General features: G+C 38.3%; 1 protein-coding gene across 5 annotated transcripts in view; it reads left to right on the top strand.

Annotated features, from left to right (window-relative positions):
- Window positions 1–18,929, top strand: part of LOC102293801 (protein unc-13 homolog C) — a 113,164-nt gene that overhangs the window by 42,962 nt on the left and 51,273 nt on the right. For all 5 annotated transcript variants that reach the window (XM_005912872.3, XM_005912871.3, XM_005912870.3 and 2 more), the window contains 6 exons: window positions 2,017–2,132; window positions 2,339–2,502; window positions 7,446–7,602; window positions 8,014–8,082; window positions 16,923–17,012; window positions 17,800–17,928. In XM_005912872.3, coding sequence (XP_005912934.1) covers window positions 2,017–2,132; window positions 2,339–2,502; window positions 7,446–7,602; window positions 8,014–8,082; window positions 16,923–17,012; window positions 17,800–17,928 — 725 coding nt within the window. The remainder of the gene's footprint in view (window positions 1–2,016; window positions 2,133–2,338; window positions 2,503–7,445; window positions 7,603–8,013; window positions 8,083–16,922; window positions 17,013–17,799; window positions 17,929–18,929) is intronic.

Below are 18,929 nucleotides of genomic sequence, written 5' to 3'. Positions count from 1 at the left end.
TGGTTTTCAAAAATACCCGTGTAGGTGCGGACGTAGCGTAAAAGAGTTAGTAGTTTACCTGTAATTTATTGCAGATTACTTGTATTTGCTTAATTGTTTACTAAATGTTTGAGGTATGAAATAAACCGCAATGGAGCAAAATATGGGTGTGTGTGGTCGGAGGATGTGTTAGCACGCGCGGGGGGGTGGGGGCGCGAACATTTTTCTTGTAAAACAAAGAGGGCCTAGCAAAAAAAGTTTGGGAACCACTGGTCTAATCCATCATTCTTCTGGTTCTGTGTTTCACTGAATGTGGATGTGTAGAGTCAGGTGGATCCCCCAACATGAACTATCCCAGCATGCAGTGGGACTCGATGTGCCAAGTAAATTCTTTAACTTTGTGGGAATGATGCATGCTTCCCTCATGTGCTGAGGTGATGATGGTGGAAGAGAGTGATGTCCAATAACTGTTAACTGTTTTGATATCTGTCAAAGGCCATAGCGTGATTCATTATTTTCATGCTCACCAAACCACTGAGTGACCCTTCATGCCCTACAGATGGGACCAGTGTCTCTCTGGAAGAGACCACTCCCATGAGGAAAGAAATATTTCATCTTGGGATAAAAGAGATCACCTGAAAACAACTTTGTATTGATTTGCGCTGACCCTTCTTTCTAAGGTGAAAAATAAACCCAACCTGTAACAGCAAATTACTCTCCACAGAGTTACCCAATCTCCTTACTGTACGGGTCGTTTTTTTTTATTTGTCACATGTGGTCTTTGAGTGTTGATATTTGCTAGTGGAGAATTAAAACCAAAAGGTTATTGTATGTCATTATAAATGTTATTAATGCCTCTCGCCAAGATTTCTGTGTCAGATTATGTCATAGATGTATTTTAATGTTAGTTTTTTTGTTTTACGCAGTGTTCCTGATTTTTTTTAAACATTTGTCACACTTTCAGGTTTCACATTGTGTTTTAAAATATATATATTATTTATTAATTAAGGGGAAAAGCTATCCAAAACTACCTGGCCCTGCGTGAAAAAGTAATTGTTAAACCATGAATTAACTGTGATTAACCACATTTTTTGGAAAGAGTTCAATTCAGTTTCACTAGCCACACTTAGGTTTAATTATTTGGTTAATATTGCGAGACCTGTTGAATCAAGAAATGATTCAAATAGAACCTGTCTGACAAAGTGAAGTAGACTAAAAGATCTAAAAAAGCAACACATCCAGTGATGTGGAAGACTCATTGTCAGTTATCACAAATGCTTAAATGCAGTTTTTTTTCTTGCTACCAAAGGTGGCACAACCAGTTATGAGGTTTAGGGGACAAATAACTTTTTCACATAAGACCAGCTAGGTTTGAACAACTTTTTTAATAATAAATGAAATAATCATTTAAAAACTCAATTTTGTATTTACTTGGGTTATCTTTCCCTAATAGTACAACTTGTTTGATGATCTGAACAATTTAAGTGTGACTAATATGCAAAAAAAAAAAAAAAAAGAATTCCAAAGGGAGGAAGCACTTTTTCACAGCACTGTATGTCTCTTCTTTGTAGTGTGGTCAAGGACAGATTTATAAGTGATGGACATTATTAAATTTGATGTTCTTTTTCAGAGTAAGGTCACTTCTTACAGGCTTGAGCTTGTATCTCACGCTCTCACTCTTTTTCTCTCCTTTTCAGTCTCTCTCATCCGTTTTTTTTTACTGTGTGCAACAAAACTTGTAGAGATTAATGTGCTTTATGTCTTTAACTTGTTTCGCCATCTGCTATTGTGAAGAAAAAAATTGTCAAAATCAATGGCCCGCAATTTAGAAAGCTGTGCAGAGTAAAAAGAACAAATTACCAGTCCATACTAGTCAATCTGGTGCACGATAACCACACTGCATAGCTCAAAATATAGGAAATGAAAATTGCACCCTGTGTTTTGGATAGAATTAAAATTGAACAAATATTGCCATCTACTCTCCTGATAATTTTAAGTTATTCTAAATGTCTAATCCAGCTCAGTAATGTTTTACAGATAAAAGAACTGACAAATCTGCAGTATCTGGTGCCATCAGACTCAAGATCAGCGTGGAAATGAAAGGGGAGGAGAACGTGGTTCCTCCTCATGGCCAGTACACCTGTTTACACGAGGTAATCAGCATTTGATTTGGTACTAGGAAAGGTTGCTGCTCTAATCCACTGATCATTGCCACAGTTCTAAGCATCATGTTTATAAAGACAGTTACAGCTATGATAAGGTTTTTCATCAGCTGGCATGCACCACCCAAAAAAACTGTCATGACACCGTGCTCCATCACCCTAACCTGTTCCTCTCTTATCTCTCGTGCCACTCACAGAACCTTTTCCACTATCTGACTGAGGTGAAGAACAGCGGGGTAGTGAAGATCCCGCAGGTGAAAGGGGAAGAGGCGTGGAAGGTCTACTTTGACGATGTGTCGCAGGAGATAGTGGATGAGTTTGCCATGAGATACGGAGTGGAATCCATCTATCAGGCTATGACGTTAGTACTACCCTGATCTATGGCCTTTTACCTCACCAATCTGTCAGTGTCTCATTTACCAGAGTGGAAGGAGAAAAGGAGATGTGAGAAGGACGAGCGAAGGAGAACTGGAGTAGTAAAGATGTCTCCTCAGCAGAATCAGAGCTTGGAAAACTATCGAGCTCCCAAGTTTGATTGATTAATTGTTGGTCTCATGGAAAAACCTCCTAACCTGCCTTTGTCACATTGATCATGGGAACACAAACAGTGTTGTTTTCCTCCTTGCTTGTGTTGGTGATCCTCTGTGACCCTTTCTGTCTATAAATGTTTATCTCTTTGTCTCCATCGTGACCCCCAAACACATTCCCCTGCAGTGACACCACTGGAAACATTAAAACCTTTCAATATTGATCAAGGTCATTGATGTGACATTTGACATTGTGCTGTGTTAAAGCAATTGTTAACACTTTAGAAGTCTGCACAATACAAGTATCCATCATCCAGTTCACTAGCAGCAGATTTATTTTTTTGTCTTTGCACAGCGTATTTACTTAATCCTCTAAGCTTCAACCCAGATGCACTACTTTACATTCCCAAGTTTATTTTTGTATTGTATGTGGCTGAATGGATTTCTCCTGTTCTAAAATATTTGTGTTTACTATACTCTTATAAAAAACTCTTTTTTACACTGTTATTTAAACTCTACATTTATAGCTTGGTTCCACCACAGAGACAAAGTGAATGCAAACACTTGTTGCTCTGTGTGACATTGACTGAGCTAGTCAGGAACTACCGCAGTGACATTAGTACGAAAAATAACTGATCTTTAATTAAGGTTTACTTCTCCGTTTTAATTGTCTATACACGAGCCTGGCTATCTTGAAGCTATATTATCTCATGTAAAACTTAGTATGTTTAAGCTATCTCTTGCTTGACTATGTGCCAAAGTTTGAGACCGTTTCATAACTTCAAAATAAAATATAGATGTTATAGATGCATGATTGCAAAAAAATTGGTAATTTGAGCCAGATGCTTGCTAGGTAACATCATCATATTTGATATAGATGAGGTCCTTTAGGTGCTTACTGTGTACCTGTGTGCCAAGTTGGGTTGCTCAGCTCTTCCTTCTGCAGTCAAAGAGAGATTTCAAGTGTTCGACTTCTGTAGATGCATATCAGATGTTATTGTCATGACTCAAAAAGGATCAAGTGTTTTTGATGTTCTAGCTGGATAAATGCTATAAATGAGACATTTCAGCCCATTGGTAGGTGGCTGCTAGGGAGCACGATGGTGTCATAATATTTGATGTAGATAAATCCTCAAGATGTGCCTGTGTGCCACGTATGTGAAGTATTGTCAAGGAGCTGTTCGTGGATGGGCAGATTGACATTTTCTATGTTTTAGGGGAGATACCTATATGGGGATTTAATTAAAATTTTGCCTTATTAATAATTTATGTATATATCTAAAATACTGTATTATAGTAAGATACTTTTCAGTATATCACATAGGTGGGTAAACACAGAGAATAAAGCATCCTTTACCAGTTGAAATAAAAAATGGGTTTTAGAATAAAACAGGTAAAGATAGTCTCTTACATTATATCAGCTATTATCTATTGTTTGCTAATGACTTTTACTGCAGTAATTCATTAATAATGAGTCATTGAGTATCTCTGCAGTCTGGTTTCTGTGAGCTGTTGTTTGAAAAGCACCATCGAAGTACACCTTTTAAGCTCTGTTCCCACTGCACTTGTTGGGCAGTCCCACTAGCTGACTATGTAATTAACTGCTGCCTAACTAAATCAGACCCTAATTACACACAGATTGTTGGCAAATTGAATGGAAGGCTCAACTCATATTTTTGCTTTCAAGTTTGAAAATCAAGTGATCAAACAGGACTGAGAATTTTTTTCAAATTATTTGCTTAAAATTTGTTAATTTCATTTATTAACCACTGACCTCTGAGTATGTTTGATTCTCGCACCACCTACTCTCTTACCGATTATGATTTAACCCTGTGGACTTTATCTTTTCTCCTGCTGGCCCTGTAGGGCAAACATGCAGCTGACTTTCTTTTTAACCTTGCAAAGTCAGTTTTAATTGTTTCCAAAATCCATCAGTTGTTATCACACAATGTCCACACAAGAAAGGGGTGCAGCTGCTACAACAACAGCCCAACTATAGCACAAGCATTGTTGACATGTTGGATCATATTGGTGCAGCAAACTGATGGAGAGTTGCTAGCTGACATGTTGTTGATTCACTGTGACAGTTCATTGTATCATATGAGGGATAGCCCCATTATTTAAGGGCAGTAAGTGGCCTGATTACCCGCTTTATCACGTGGAGTTAATGCTTCAGGCTTGAACCTTGTTTAACCATGGTGTTTCTCATTATGTTTCATCAGGAATTTATGAAAGGTCCTACCTTTCTGTTTTCTTCATCGCTGAACCTTGACTCAGAGTAACTCCTGACATCATGACTGCGTAAATCACAGCAGCTGTGAAGGCTCACTTTCCCTCCGGTGCCCTTTACAACAACTCCCGGCATACCCCTCCCTCATTTTCGTTTTTCTTCATCGCACACTATCACCACTCCCCTGTCTCCCTGTCCGCATCTCTCATCATCTTTTTTTTTTTTTCTCATTTTTCCTAGCTATCTGAACCCATTAAATGATATGTGAGTGTGTAGTACATCTCACCCACTAGTAAAAAACCAAAGCAGGATAACTTTAGGGGAGGCAATGTCTTCCCTCTTGGAAATAGGCTCAGGAGATCCAGCTCTAAAAGCACCATGGGAATTCAGCGGATGCCATCATCACTCTCTTTGCATCATTCACTTTGCTCTCCTAACCCCAAGTGCTCCTGGGTAATTTGGAGGCTGAAAGCAGAGTAATTAAATCGGCCTCCCAATGAGAACGTGTTTGTGTTTTTGTGTGTGTATGTGTGTCTGTGTGTCCGCTCCACAAAGAAGAAGGGGGAGTAAATCTGCTACCGTTACTCCACATAACTCTGTGGAAGTGATGACTCACTCAGCAAGATGTTCTTAGTTTCAAAATGTCTGTTTTCAGTCTAAATGCCCGACTCTTAGACATGCTCAAATCTGTGGATTTGAATCCTATTAAATTCATAATACCACCATGTGAAAAAAACGCCACTAAAAATAAAAATCTTGAATTCAAAACCTTAAATGAGAGCATATATGTATGTATGTCATCTTTACTATTCTGTCAATAGTAATATTGTAATGTGCATTAATGTGCACACTGTAGGCATTTAAGCTTCAGCTAATTTTAACTACGTCGCATTGTTGGCTACAGCAGCATATCGAGTCCTGTATGTATTTGTATATCCCCATCGCTGTGCCTTGAAGCTCACTGGCCACGTCACTAGATATACCTGTTCAACTGTTAGTTAATACAAATACCTAATCAGCCAACCACATGGCAGCAACTCAGTGCTTTAAGGCAAGTAGAAGTAGATGAGACAACCTGTCCAGTTCTTTTACAGCCCAGATTTCGACTCAGTGACAAATCAATTGGTTCCTAAATATTTTTCCAACTCATGTAATACTAACATGTAATACTTTAAATTATCATAAATGTAATTTGGTGATATGTAAGGTCATGCAAAGTTGTAATCTTTAAGGTAGTATCTAAAACTGTAAGACTGAAGTACAATATTTGCCTCAAAGGTAGTGGTGCTAAAACATACTAAATGTATAAAGTTCAGCTTATTTTATCTTGCTTTAAGCTCTCATGCATACAAATGTTTGTTTGCTATGGGTCATGCCTGAGGCTGAAAAGGCAGCTCAAGTGTGCATGGTTTTGAGATGCATTAAAGTAAACATACAGATTATTGCACCTATTAATTTTATATGCGGTATACTATCTACAATAACAACATCCTGCTGCATTATGATTTAAGATGCATTCCAAATGGCTTGTGGAGCAGCAGGATGGAGTGTTAAAAGGAGCATATGCTCCTCACTCAGGCATAGATCCCTGCTCAAACTAGGCCTCTCAGGCTCCACCACTTAATTACTGCTGGGTAGCGCTGCTCAGATGTGTGTAGAGAGAAAGGGCAAGTTTATGCCAAATCCAAAGTGGCATGTGCCGCTGTTACTGTGTGTAGTCTAAAAGTCACAGAATCAAAAAAGGATCTAGGGAGATTAGAAAAGGTAGCAGGAAGATGTCAAGTTTGCAGCAGTAAAAGAGCTCTCATTCATTTCCATCCTCACCCCCTCCCTTGCTTTATTTTTAAAGCACCATCCAGTACTGAGATCTAATTTTTGTTGGGCTGATTTCAGCTAAGCAGTTCAAATACTGTGCTGGAGTCTATCTCTGTGATATTTAAAAATACAGGATTAATGGTTCTCAGTTAAATTTACACGTTTAATTTCTCCTCCTTTGAACCTCCCTTGATTTACTATTAAACCTATATGCTCCATCTGTTACTTTGCAGCCTTATGTCGTTAACAGTATAGGTTATACAGCTCAGTCTGATTTATGACACAATTTTCTATAGATACTCATTGAAGACACATTTTACTGCATGAACACGGGCAGTGGTCTACTTGCACTAACTAACTCTTCTAACAGAAGTAATTGTTTGGAACATTAAAATACGTTCTCCCTTCAGCCATAGGAAGCTGAAATATGATGAGGAAATACTCTACTGCTCTATGTCTTCTCACTTTCTTTTTTATTGTGGTTACTGCAGTAACACAGAATATTTTCCTTTTTTCTCACCTTTGTAACTTAGCACATGCATTTTCTCACCACTATGTAAGTGCGTGTTGAGCTCTTGATGCTTCTTTCTGAAATTGCCCAGTTGATGTGGGATCTTAAGTTGTACTTTTTCATGTAATTGTTTTATGTTCCCTTGTGAAGAAATCATGCCTTTTTTTCTTACTCTCTCAACCACTTGTTGTAGGATAATAGCTGTTTATTCTCCTCTGCAGGCATTTCTCTTGTCTGTCCGCCAAATACATGTGTCCTGGGGTGCCAGCAGTAATGAGCAACCTGCTTGCTAATATCAATTCCTACTTCGCCCATCCCACTACCACCACCACAACCACTGCCTCTGCTTCAGACCGATTTGCTGCCTCTAACTTTGGGGTAAGTACACATAATACTTTCTTGCTGTCTGCCAACCGTAGTGTAATATAGTGTTCATAAAAAAATGTAATTTCTATTGGCAACAGTCAGACTTAAGTGACATGTTTTACTTTTCTACAAGCTGATATTGAACTGTTGACTTCACTATTTGTTTTTAATAGTTCTAGTGGAAGATAAGTTTTGTATAAAATCAGCAACATCTCAGAAGTTAATGTTGTAAGGCATCATATAATATTTTTAGCCAGCAAGCTGACGCTGGCAATATTGCAAAATGACAAAATCTTGTTCCAGCAAATAAAACTGAATTACTAGGGCGAAGATATGCTCCACACCATGCAGTGTAAGAAATGTTTAGGCACAATACTTTTGAGGTGATGCTCCAAACTGAATTATACAATTCTGTCCTTGCAGAGGGAGAAATTTGTCAAATTACTGGACCAGCTGCACAACTCGTTGAGGATCGACCTCTCCAAATATCGGGTATGTATTAGATTTTTACATGTGGTGTGTGTGTTTGTGTGTAGTCATGTTTATGTGGCATCTGTCACTACAAAAATATGATGTTGGTAATGTTTGACAGTTTGATATCTGCTTGTTTTACATATGTACATATGCACATCAGGCATTTTATTAAGTATACCTGTCTACTGCTGGGGTTAACCCGCTTTTGCTGTGATGTTTGTGGTGCTTGGTTGGTATTAAGGCGTCCAAAGTTAACTGTTGATAAAAGACAGGAAAGATCCATGCTTTCGCGTTGTTTATGCCAAAATCTGGCTCTACCATCTGAATGTCACAGCAGAAATTGGCATGATAGGATTGTGTGGGAAAATCAGCAGTTTCTGAAATACTCAGACCAGCCTATCTGACACTTTCAACACGTCACGTAAAAAGTTACATGAATCACCATTCTTCCCCTTCTGTTGCTCAATTCAGCTTCAGCAGGTCATCTTGTCTATGTCTACATCCCTTAATGCAGTTGCTGCTATCTAATTGGCTGATTAGGTATTTGTATTAACTAATTATTGAACAGATATATCTAATGGAGCAACCAGGGAGTGTATTTGTTGGATGGTAATATATGTCTCTCATCTAATACACTGCCATAGCATTACACTTTTTTTTCTTTCTTTCTTTCTTTCTTTTTTTTTTTACAAAGAAAGGTACATGTGTTAAAAAAAATGTAAAAATCAATTCTGTTTCTTAAGAGTTTGCTGTGTTCGAATGTTTATTAAAGTATTCAAGCATACGCTAGGCTTACCAGCACAGAATGTCAGTCTTGGGAGGTAAGCTGACCCAAAACCTCTGAGAAATCATACTGTTTATACAGAAGCACAAGAAGATGACAGGGGCAGTGGGATACCTATAGGTGTTAAATAGATACAAAAGGTAAAAACATCAAGGGTCTGGAAGACAGCCCTGGGGGTGGCAAGATCAAAGACTTAGACATACACAGGTAAAACAAAGGAGTGATACGGTTGAAGGACAAAACACTCTAGGGAGCAGACAACTGCCTTCTGGATACAAGGACTGGGACTAAGGCAAATATTCTGAGAATAGTGAGTCTGTCTCAATATTATTCATCACTTGGCATTTTCTTTTCTATGTTCCTTATTGCCCTAAAGATGGTCTAAGTACCCATTACATCACAAATTCCAGATGGAGTCACCTTTGTTTGGATTACATTCTCCTTTGACTATCTAGTGTGGCACAGTGACACTTTGTTGCTAATGCCAAATGCATGTGGATTCTTCTTTTTCTTGGATACGGTTCCTTCTTAGATGGATCTTAATCCCAAGTACAAAGGTGTTAAATGCGCAAAATATTGGGGCTTAAGGTGCGGTAAATGTCATTGGTAAATGTTGTGATGTCATGCCAAGGATGACATTTACCAAGTGGACTATGTACAATATTAATAGTATGAAGCTGTGCTAAAAGAAGTGAAAACCTAAAAAGCATGATCTGGAAAAGAATAATTATAGATATACATTGTCTATATTTAGACATAGGCATTATGGCATTTATTGTTGATGCCATAATTAACAAAATTGTTGCATCAAATGTACAAAAACATGGCCTCTCAGTTTTTGCAGTTTTCTCAGCCCCTGGTAGATCCAGGCACATAAACATCAGTAATCAGCCCACAATGTCAAGAGGCCATCATCTCAAAAATAGTGGTCCACTTAGTGCAATAAAGAGATACAGTAAAGAGTGCCCAGCACTCTGCCTCTGGTAATGGACATCCTGAAAATATCTATAAAGTAGGCTGTTAGCTCCATTTTTTTTTCTACCCAGAGACTGTAATCTGCAGACAAATATGAATTTATTGTTACTGTTATAAAGAACAAAGGTATTTCATAAGTGCTAAATCCTAAACTGGGCTCTTAATTAATGAGGCAATCATGTCTTCTTCCTTTTTCCTTTGATGGTTCATCTGCAGTGTCCAGCGTCAGAAACTTCTTCATTAAATTAACTATACAGTTTAGCAGCAAGGGACAGACTGCAGAAAAGAACAACCTACTAATTATGTTTTCTAAAGGAACAATCAGATTGCCTTACTGGCAATCAAAGTTACGATTTATCAAAATGTTGTACCATGAGGCAATACTATAAATGTCTGTTACGTGTGCAAGCTAGTTCAGTCCTTTAAAGTGTCTTGTAATAAATCTTTGTAGATGTTATCAGTTTTATTAATACTATGGTATAGAGATATCGATTCAGATCTATAGTATAGTGACCCTAGTGTTGAACTGTTCTGGTCTCGGGAGACGTGCTTCTAATATTTTGTCTGTTGCACATGGTGGGAAATATCATTTCACTATATGAGCCCAGTGGAGGTAACACTTGTGCGCCTATTTATTGTGTGATATTGGTTCATACATCAGGGTCATTTGCCTGGACCTTGTTCCTGAACAGTGCACATCAGGCAGCTTCTTTCTGTGAGCCTGATTGTCCTGCTTTATGTAAAAATTTCCTGGTTGACTTGTTAAAGCCATAGCATGAACGCGTTTGATGTAAACTGCTCTCACCGTTATACATTATTACACGTCTCTATGACCTCACTGGCATGTTGTCTTGCTTCTGCTTTATGCTGTTTTCTCCCCAGTGATAGACGTATCACTGACTACTGAAGTAGAAAAATATATTGTGTATAAAATTCCGTGCATGCAAAAACCAATATTTATATAGGTAAATAAAGAAAAACAGATATATTGTTAACCATATTCCAAATGTATAATACGTTGCAATTTAACAAATCTCAATGAATGTGTCCCAAGATCTGCAACACAATGTCTGCATTAGTTTTATAATATGTTACTTTTAATTACTTAGTGAATTAGGAGCTCAAAGACAGTGAATGTCAGAAATGATGTTGTACACATAATTTCTGAAACTCTGGGACTATCATGACTTCTTCCGTCAATAGTTAATTCTCTCAGTCCCACTGTAATAGATCATGTTATGATTGTTTTATGATAATTCTCCATCTATGTATTTTAGCTGCTCAGTATCACCATGATGACCACATAGTTCACCTATTTTTCACCTTATCAAGTTATATTTATCCTGGTATATATCATAGAAAATTACAATGAATTCTTTGCAATAGTAATGTAACTTAAATTATTCTATAACTTGTTGATTATGTGCTGTTTTTATTGTCAAATTAACAAAACTGTTACTACCAGGTCATGCCGATAGAGAGTGGTTTGACAATAACTGTATGAAAGTGTGCAAAGACAACAGTTACACAGTTGTTTTTAGTATCATTGTATGGGCGTTTAAACAATATTAATGTTTAATTTTTAATATAATGGTTTTAATCAATATAAATATGAATATAGTTAGTTTGACTGTCTAGTAAGTAAGTAAAATTTATTTATATAGCGCTTTTCACAGAGAAAAATCACAAAGTGCTTTACAACACAGGAAATGGGAATATAAAAACAATATAACAGTAAATAAAACAATGTAAAACAATAAAACTATAAAAACAGCATAAGAAGAAATGAATCAAATGCTTTTCTAAATAAAAATGTCTTCAGCTAGTGGTTTTGCATCATTGTGTATCCAAGACATCCTAATTTTTTTTATGTATCGTCATGAGATGTGCATTTTAACCCCTTAGCAGTCCTATTAGTCCCCTAAACCATCCAATGTCCCGTGGGCGGTACGTCCGACTGCTAACAGTTTAAGAAATGTTGATACAAAAAGAGAGTAATTCTTCAGTTGTCGTGAGACTATTATCTGGATGCAGATTATTTCATATTTTAAATTAAAATTCTAAATTCCAGCATATAATCTTTAAGAGCAATCCTAGAAGAGCTCGTCCTGCTACATACCACATACTTAGTCACACACTCATTTTTTTCACCATTTTCCTTACCCTCCATACCCTGTGCATGTAGATTTGCTCACCTCCAGATATACAATATAAACACATATTTTTCTCTCTCCCGCTTTTTCTCTGTCTATTTAATATATTTGCACACAAGCCCGCTATACTGCCATGCACACACAGGTATGCACCTGAGAGCAGGCAGTTCCACGCTTCTCTCTAGCTGGAGGCAGGAAACAGTGAACTGTAGCTGAAAGATGACCCACTCACCTTTAATGTAATACAAAAGGCAATGTGTCGTTAAGTGGGTGATTGCTTCAGTCCCCCTGTTCTTTGCCATAGCCATCAGTGTGAAGCCACATGTGATTAAAGACACACCCGAAAAGCAGCAGTGTGCGCCTAAACGGTAAACGGAGAATGAAGTTGCAAATAGTGAGGGAGGGATCGTGAGGATTTGGGAAGAGAAGTGGATGAAAGAAGCAGAGAAGGAGTTGGAGGAGAAAGGATTTGGACAAAGAGGGAGACATTTGGAAGGAATGAGATGAATTTGGAAAGAGCGGGAAGGAGTAACAGATGACGAATGAAAAGTATGGGTGGTAGACAGAGAAGGAGAGAGAGTTAAGTGTAGGAGAGATGGCCTCTCTTATTTTCAGATGGCCTGGTCATCTGGCAATGACACGTTCACTGAGAGAAGTCACAGTATATCGCACTGGCTTCACCTGCCAGCACTGCCCTGCTGCTCTCTTGTCAAACCTGCCACAGACCAGTGGTTCATGCACACACATCCACACACAGTTTATACCTTCTCTTTCATTCTCTCACTTTCTGAAGCCATCCCACAGAGCCCGCCTGCCACTATTGGACAGTAATAAGATTCAGATCTGGCTTCTCCGCCTGCTCACAGTATGGATTTCCCTATAATGACATTCTGAGGGAGATCGAGTTTGCTTTTGTAAAACAGAGGACTTGAATCAGCAGTGAGGGAGCCAGGTTGCAAGTGCCACTCTACATTTTGCTACATATGCATTTCTTCCCCTTCAACTTTAGTCTGATACTCCTGATACACGGTGACACCTCATATGGCCAGTCTGTCCCAGCTGGGATTTCACTGGGGTTCACTGGGTCGTGCATAAAAACTCAGCATTTAGAGCACGATGTGGGCTGAGTTTGGGCAGTTTGATATAAAGTGATGTTTGTTCAGTGAGCAACACTAAGTCTTGTCATATAGTCTCAAAATGAAACTCTGTATAGTAGAACTTCATGCAAACAGCAGTTTTTTCTTTCTGCTTCCAAAACCTGTGGGAAAAAAATCTAATAATGCACCTGTAGCTTTCCACAGCACTATTACGTCAGCTTTCTTTACTAACACCTTTTTTATGGATTGGATAAAGCATCAAATGAACAAAACAAAAAATAAATGCTTAACAGTTAATACCAACAAGATTTTGTTAAAGCATTTGCATTTATTCAAACATTACCCTTATAGGATTCCCACATAGCACCCGAACATAATTTCAAAGCTTGTGAAGCAAACATTCAGAAAACAAAAGCTACGCCTGCATTGTTGCGCGCATCTTGTTCTTTCCAGAGCAGAACCTGCTTAATCCAGAGCCAGCCCTTTGAAATTTATGGAAGAAAGTGTAAAAAATCCAAGCAGAAGAAAAGAGCTAGTGTCACCTTTCACAGAATGCAGAGAATAAGAAACTTCTGTGCCAACTGAATTTATTTATTGAAAGGGCACAGAACGAACTAAAGTGGAATGAACGAGATACTGGCGTTCAATGTTCATAACCTTGGCTGGATTTATTGTGTAGAAAGGGCTTAGAAGTACTTTCTTCTATTTTCTGCTGCTCATCCAGAGGTGGGTCACAGTGGCAGCAGACTAAATAAGTTAGTCCAGACATCCCCTTCAGCTTGTCCTTGGGTCACTCAAGGCATTTTCAGGTCAGATGAGAAATATAATCTAACCAGTGTTCTCTGGTTCTTTTTGGGGTCTCTTATAAATTTGACATACTCAGGAAAAAAAACAAGTTCAGTATATTACAGCATAAACCTCAGTCTACTTGAAACAGCAAAACGACTAAAAACTACTTTTATTGGAGGTTAAGTTAAGCCTTTGAAAATCTAAAAGGTGTATAAAATCTAATATGCAACCCCTAAATGCAGTATTTATACCTTATAGCAATAGGCATGCAAAAGTAGAGGTGCATACCACATGTCTTCATGGTCAGAGTGTATTGTTTCCAGTTCAAAGATCCCATGATGTGTTCCAGCGCTCAACAGTACATGACTGCTTTTGATGTCTTTTACCACCCAATTAGCTGGACTTGCTCCATTCCATACCTGGCAAAAATAAACATTTGAATTTTCTTTTTTTTAAGTAGGATTGTGTGAGGTACTTGTCTATTGTCTGGGTATTACCTAAAGTAGTGGTGCTTGGCAGGTCACCAGTTTAGAAAAATAGACTGGAGGAATTTAATAACTTGAATTTAATGGAAACTTAACATGCTGCTGTGACAAGGAGAGCAGGAAAAATGTTTTTTGGGGGGTATCCAAAGAACAGACACATGTAAAATCAGTGTAACTGTTCACTGTCTGTGGAATATTCGAGCCTTTCCTAGCATCAGTCGTACAGTGTACAGGGTATTGTTTACAGCGTCTGAGCTGAAATTGTAAACAGTTCATGCTGTAAATGGTAGGCTTGCTCTAACTTTTCTTTTTATGTGTTAAGCAGGTAGTGTTTTGGAATTTTGCACTAATTGTAAGCACTGGCCCAACATAATTTTCAGTATACACTAGAGCAAAGACAAAGAACTAAAAGCTAATCAGCATCATTCACTCCTCATTTCATCTCATAATGGACTTTCTGTCATCTTTGCAAGGCAATGCTTATGTCTTTCTTACTGGAGCAGAGATGAATGCTTAGACTTTTAGTATGCTTGTCTATTTATGGACAATAAATCTTTTTTCTCCTTTCTTTTCACTTTGTTTTTCTGTTGATGAGCCCTTAGTTGCAGCATTGTGTTTTCAAGCATAGTCAGAGGTTGAGCTAGACAAAATTCTTACACCACCACTGTTGCTCCTGTTAGAAAGACCTGAAGTTAAGAGCAGCAGCACTTGAACAGTAATAAATGAGTGATTTTGCAGATTAGAATTTAACATCTTGTACTTTGTAACACTAATTGACAAGTATGGGCCATTTTGAGCTGTTTAAAGTAGCCCGCTTTTTAGAAATCCCCTGCTTTACACAGGTGTAATCAGTAATAAAGTCCTTTTTTTGTAAAAACATGCCAGCTGCATTCAAAACTGGCTGTCAGATATCAAATTAGATTGGTAGGTGAGGTCATAATATTTGAATGTAGATGCTATGTTCTGTACAGCTGCTAAAGTGAATGTCAACAAGCACTTGATTTTACTTGACATTAGTCACCATAATTACACACCTATATTACAATTTTAAGTTGAGGAAACTGCTGGAATTAATACATTTAAAATATTCCCTAAATGCAATATGAAATTTAATTGTATAACTCAGCAATGGATCAGACCTCCATTATCACTGAAAGGCAGACTGGCAATAGTGAAAATTGAACATTTCTGGAGTGCAGTTTAAGCTCTTTCTGAGATGATTTTCTTCTCATACCAAGAGTTGTTATTGCCTCTTTTGTTAAAATAAGAAACCACAGATTAGGTTAAATGTTAATTGAGAAATTCATCAGCCTCAGTGGATTACCTTTGTTTTAACAACAAATCCTATTGCAGTCTTTTAGTTTTACTCAGTACCAACACATAACAACTAAAGCACATACTGAGCTGTTGTTGTGTGGTCTGAGTACATACGGACACACCAAGTTTCAAGGCTATGGTGACACTACAGTATAGAGCAGTTGTTTCATAGGTACAAATGTTGTGTTTGAAGGCTACATAAGAAGAAAAAAGAAGGCAAAGAAAGTGACTGATGACCATGTATTTTCCCAATAACTCTAAAAAAAGAAGTCCCTTGGCAACTGGATAAATTTCATTTTGAAATGTAAACTGAATGGAATCTTTTATCTAGAGAGAAATGATGAAACCCTCAAAGAACTGTATTGTTCATATAAAAGGCAGCAACACAAACAGCGTTTTATCTGAAGAAGAAACAGCCTCTACTGATTCTCTCTTCTCTTTTTTTCCCACTTCAGCAGCCAAATATAGAATACGTGATCTACATTTGCTTATGCAAAATGTGTGTCAAGCTTTGTTTATTGGGGTCTACACTTTCACCACTAAAATGGACTTTTCCTGTTAATCACGGGTCTAGAGAAATATACTGCAGACTGACTGTGAAACATTAACAGGTCATCCGCATTTTCTGTTGGATAGATTCGAGACCTGCCTCTGGGTTGTGTTTAACATTTCTTTTTAAAAACCTCAATTGTCTATTGTGTGTATTCTTGGAAACCCAATCAAATTCTGTATGCTGTTGACATCGTTAAGATGTCAGACGAGTTTTGCCTCTGTTGGTCGTCTAGCATAAAAAACCCCTCCTGCGCTTGTGCTGTCGAGCCTAAAGGCGGCGTTAAGATTTGGATCTACTTCCTGAGTCTCCCATGTGCATTCATCGACAAGGAAGAGGACGGATTGAAAACAAGCAAAATTTTATTAGAGCACTGAGAGAGTAGGAGAAGTAGGATAATGTATGGGCTAGCGATGCCTTTCTTCTGAGCTGTCAGGGCTTTATATGCTCTCCGTCACGGTGCTTTGCACTGCCTGATGACTTCATGGCCCTGAAATAGAGGTTTTCATCAGCAGAGACCTCCCTTGTCCACTAAACGATTAGACAGACAGTCATTTTGTTATGATTGCTGGGTATTGCTCTGTAATCAATTTTAATATTTTGGCCTAAGCGATATGACGTGGTAGTCGGAAGTGTGTGACGTTACAAGGCTGCTTCCAACAAGATGTCCTCTCTCCTTATGTAATTTTTCTCTCTGTTTTAAATCAGGATAATTTCCCTGCGGGAAACCCAGAGCGTCTCCAAGATCTGAAATCTACTGTTGATCTGCTGACCAGCATCACGTTCTTCAGGATGAAGGTGTGTTTTTATGTGTGACAGTGAAGGGTGGATGGGCAGTGGACAAGCTGAGGGGTGAAAGGGGAACACAAGGATGTAATTGAAGAAAAAACTAAAAGAGACATAAACTTGCACTAAATGATAACGGAGCACTTTGCATACCTCTGATATACATTAGAATTTTCACTTTCTACTCCTTAAACCTTCTACTACTTAAAAACCAAACCATTTATTGTTACACAACCACATGAGTTGAGGCTAAAGCAGTGGAGTTGTGTTAAACTTCATTCATCAATAAACAGCCATGGTTGTTTCCTCTACCTCCTTCAACCCCAAGAGTATGCTGACTTGTCTCCTGGTATATGAAAAGCACGGCTCCATCCGACGTTCTTTGTGGGAGTCGGGTTGTAGCGCTAGCGCACTGAGGCATAGCTAAGATGGCAGCTGCGAGCAAAGGAATGAAAACTGTCACTTTAGGTTACCAAAGCTTTCATTCTGTGCCATAGCCATGCTGAGCCTCACTGTGTATACAGTATGCACCGCTGCTCAAACAGTGGAGCCCCTGTGTTAGTATGTGATACACTGCACATGTACCTAAATGCTAGTTCACTTACATGTCAGTTACTATATATAGTACATAGAGTAGGTTGCCCTTTTTTGCACAAGTGATAAGGTGTTGATTAGGGTTGCTAGCATTATGTCTATGATCTGGATGATTTTCATGTTGAATGGACTGCTAACAAACCTAGGATGTTTGAATGTGAAGGCATAATTTTTAAACACTGTATGTATTTCTGTGTGTTTGCAGGTGCAAGAACTCCAGAGTCCACCAAGAGCCAGTATGGTGGTGAAGGACTGTGTCAAAGCCTGTCTAGACTCCACCTATAAATACATCTTTGATAATTGTCATGAGCTATACAACCAGCTCCTTGATCAGGTAACTGGCTTGTATCTCTTTTAATGACACTAAGGCCTGCACTTTTAAACTTAAACATTCCTAAACAACAAAATCAGATGCTTTGCACAAAGTGAGAGAACGCACATGAGAACGCTTCATGCTAGGTCTCAAGCTGTGTACTAGTAATCTTCAATGGCTTGCTAATTATACACTTGTTTATACTACACTGACTGCTTACTTTTGAAGCTCCTCAGACATGTTATTGGCTAAGGTTAGCTTGTGATACAGTGAAAGAAAGATAGGTACTGTATTATTCGAACCATAAGGCGCACGGATTATAAGGTGCATGAAGCGAAACAAAACAGTCAGAGAAGTCAAACTTTACTCATCTCATTATTCTTGCTTCCTCCACTTCCGTACTCTTGATTCATTAATGTTGAATTCTCTCGCAGCTCCTCTATTCCCATGTTGTTGCAGTATATTAATGACTAACCTCGTATTGTGGATGGATTATCTCAGTTGTTCTCCTGACTGAAGTTTGGTCCGTTTACAGCATCCTGCCATGCGATTGCATTTGTCCACAACCATCGGGAACCTTCACGTAACTTTTATCGAGTGGAAAAAAGTTAGCGTCCATCCTCCAGCTTCACTGTAGCTTTGTCTGTATTATTGTAGGGTCTCTACCTTACAATATAAAGCCGCACAGAGGCGACTGCTGTTGTGATTTGATATTAAGTTATGTGTAAACAGCTAAAGTAAAGGTTGGGTACAGTAATGTAGTTATGCATGGATTGTTTAATTCAGAAAAGAAGAAAAAAAAGAGGGTCAGGTGGCTTATTCACAGCACGGTTCATGTGCAGGGCATCTGCAGACCTGTGCAGTTATATAACAGCAGTTTGTGTGTAGACCTGCTGCAGGAGAAACACTAGGGTCAGTGAACACTTTCCAATTTTCCTCCTTCCTAAACAGCAGTTTTAAAACACATTTGTTCACTAGTATTCTGGAATGGGATTTGCTTGCCACCTGTTCAGCTCTGTAAT

Source organism: Haplochromis burtoni, unplaced genomic scaffold (genome assembly GCF_018398535.1).
Source record: "Haplochromis burtoni strain Fernald_Lab_line unplaced genomic scaffold, NCSU_Asbu1 Contig_2, whole genome shotgun sequence".
Taxonomy (NCBI): Eukaryota; Metazoa; Chordata; class Actinopteri; order Cichliformes; family Cichlidae; genus Haplochromis; species Haplochromis burtoni.
The sequence above is the reverse complement of the archived record's forward strand: the minus strand, read 5'-3'. Positions and strand labels throughout refer to the sequence as shown.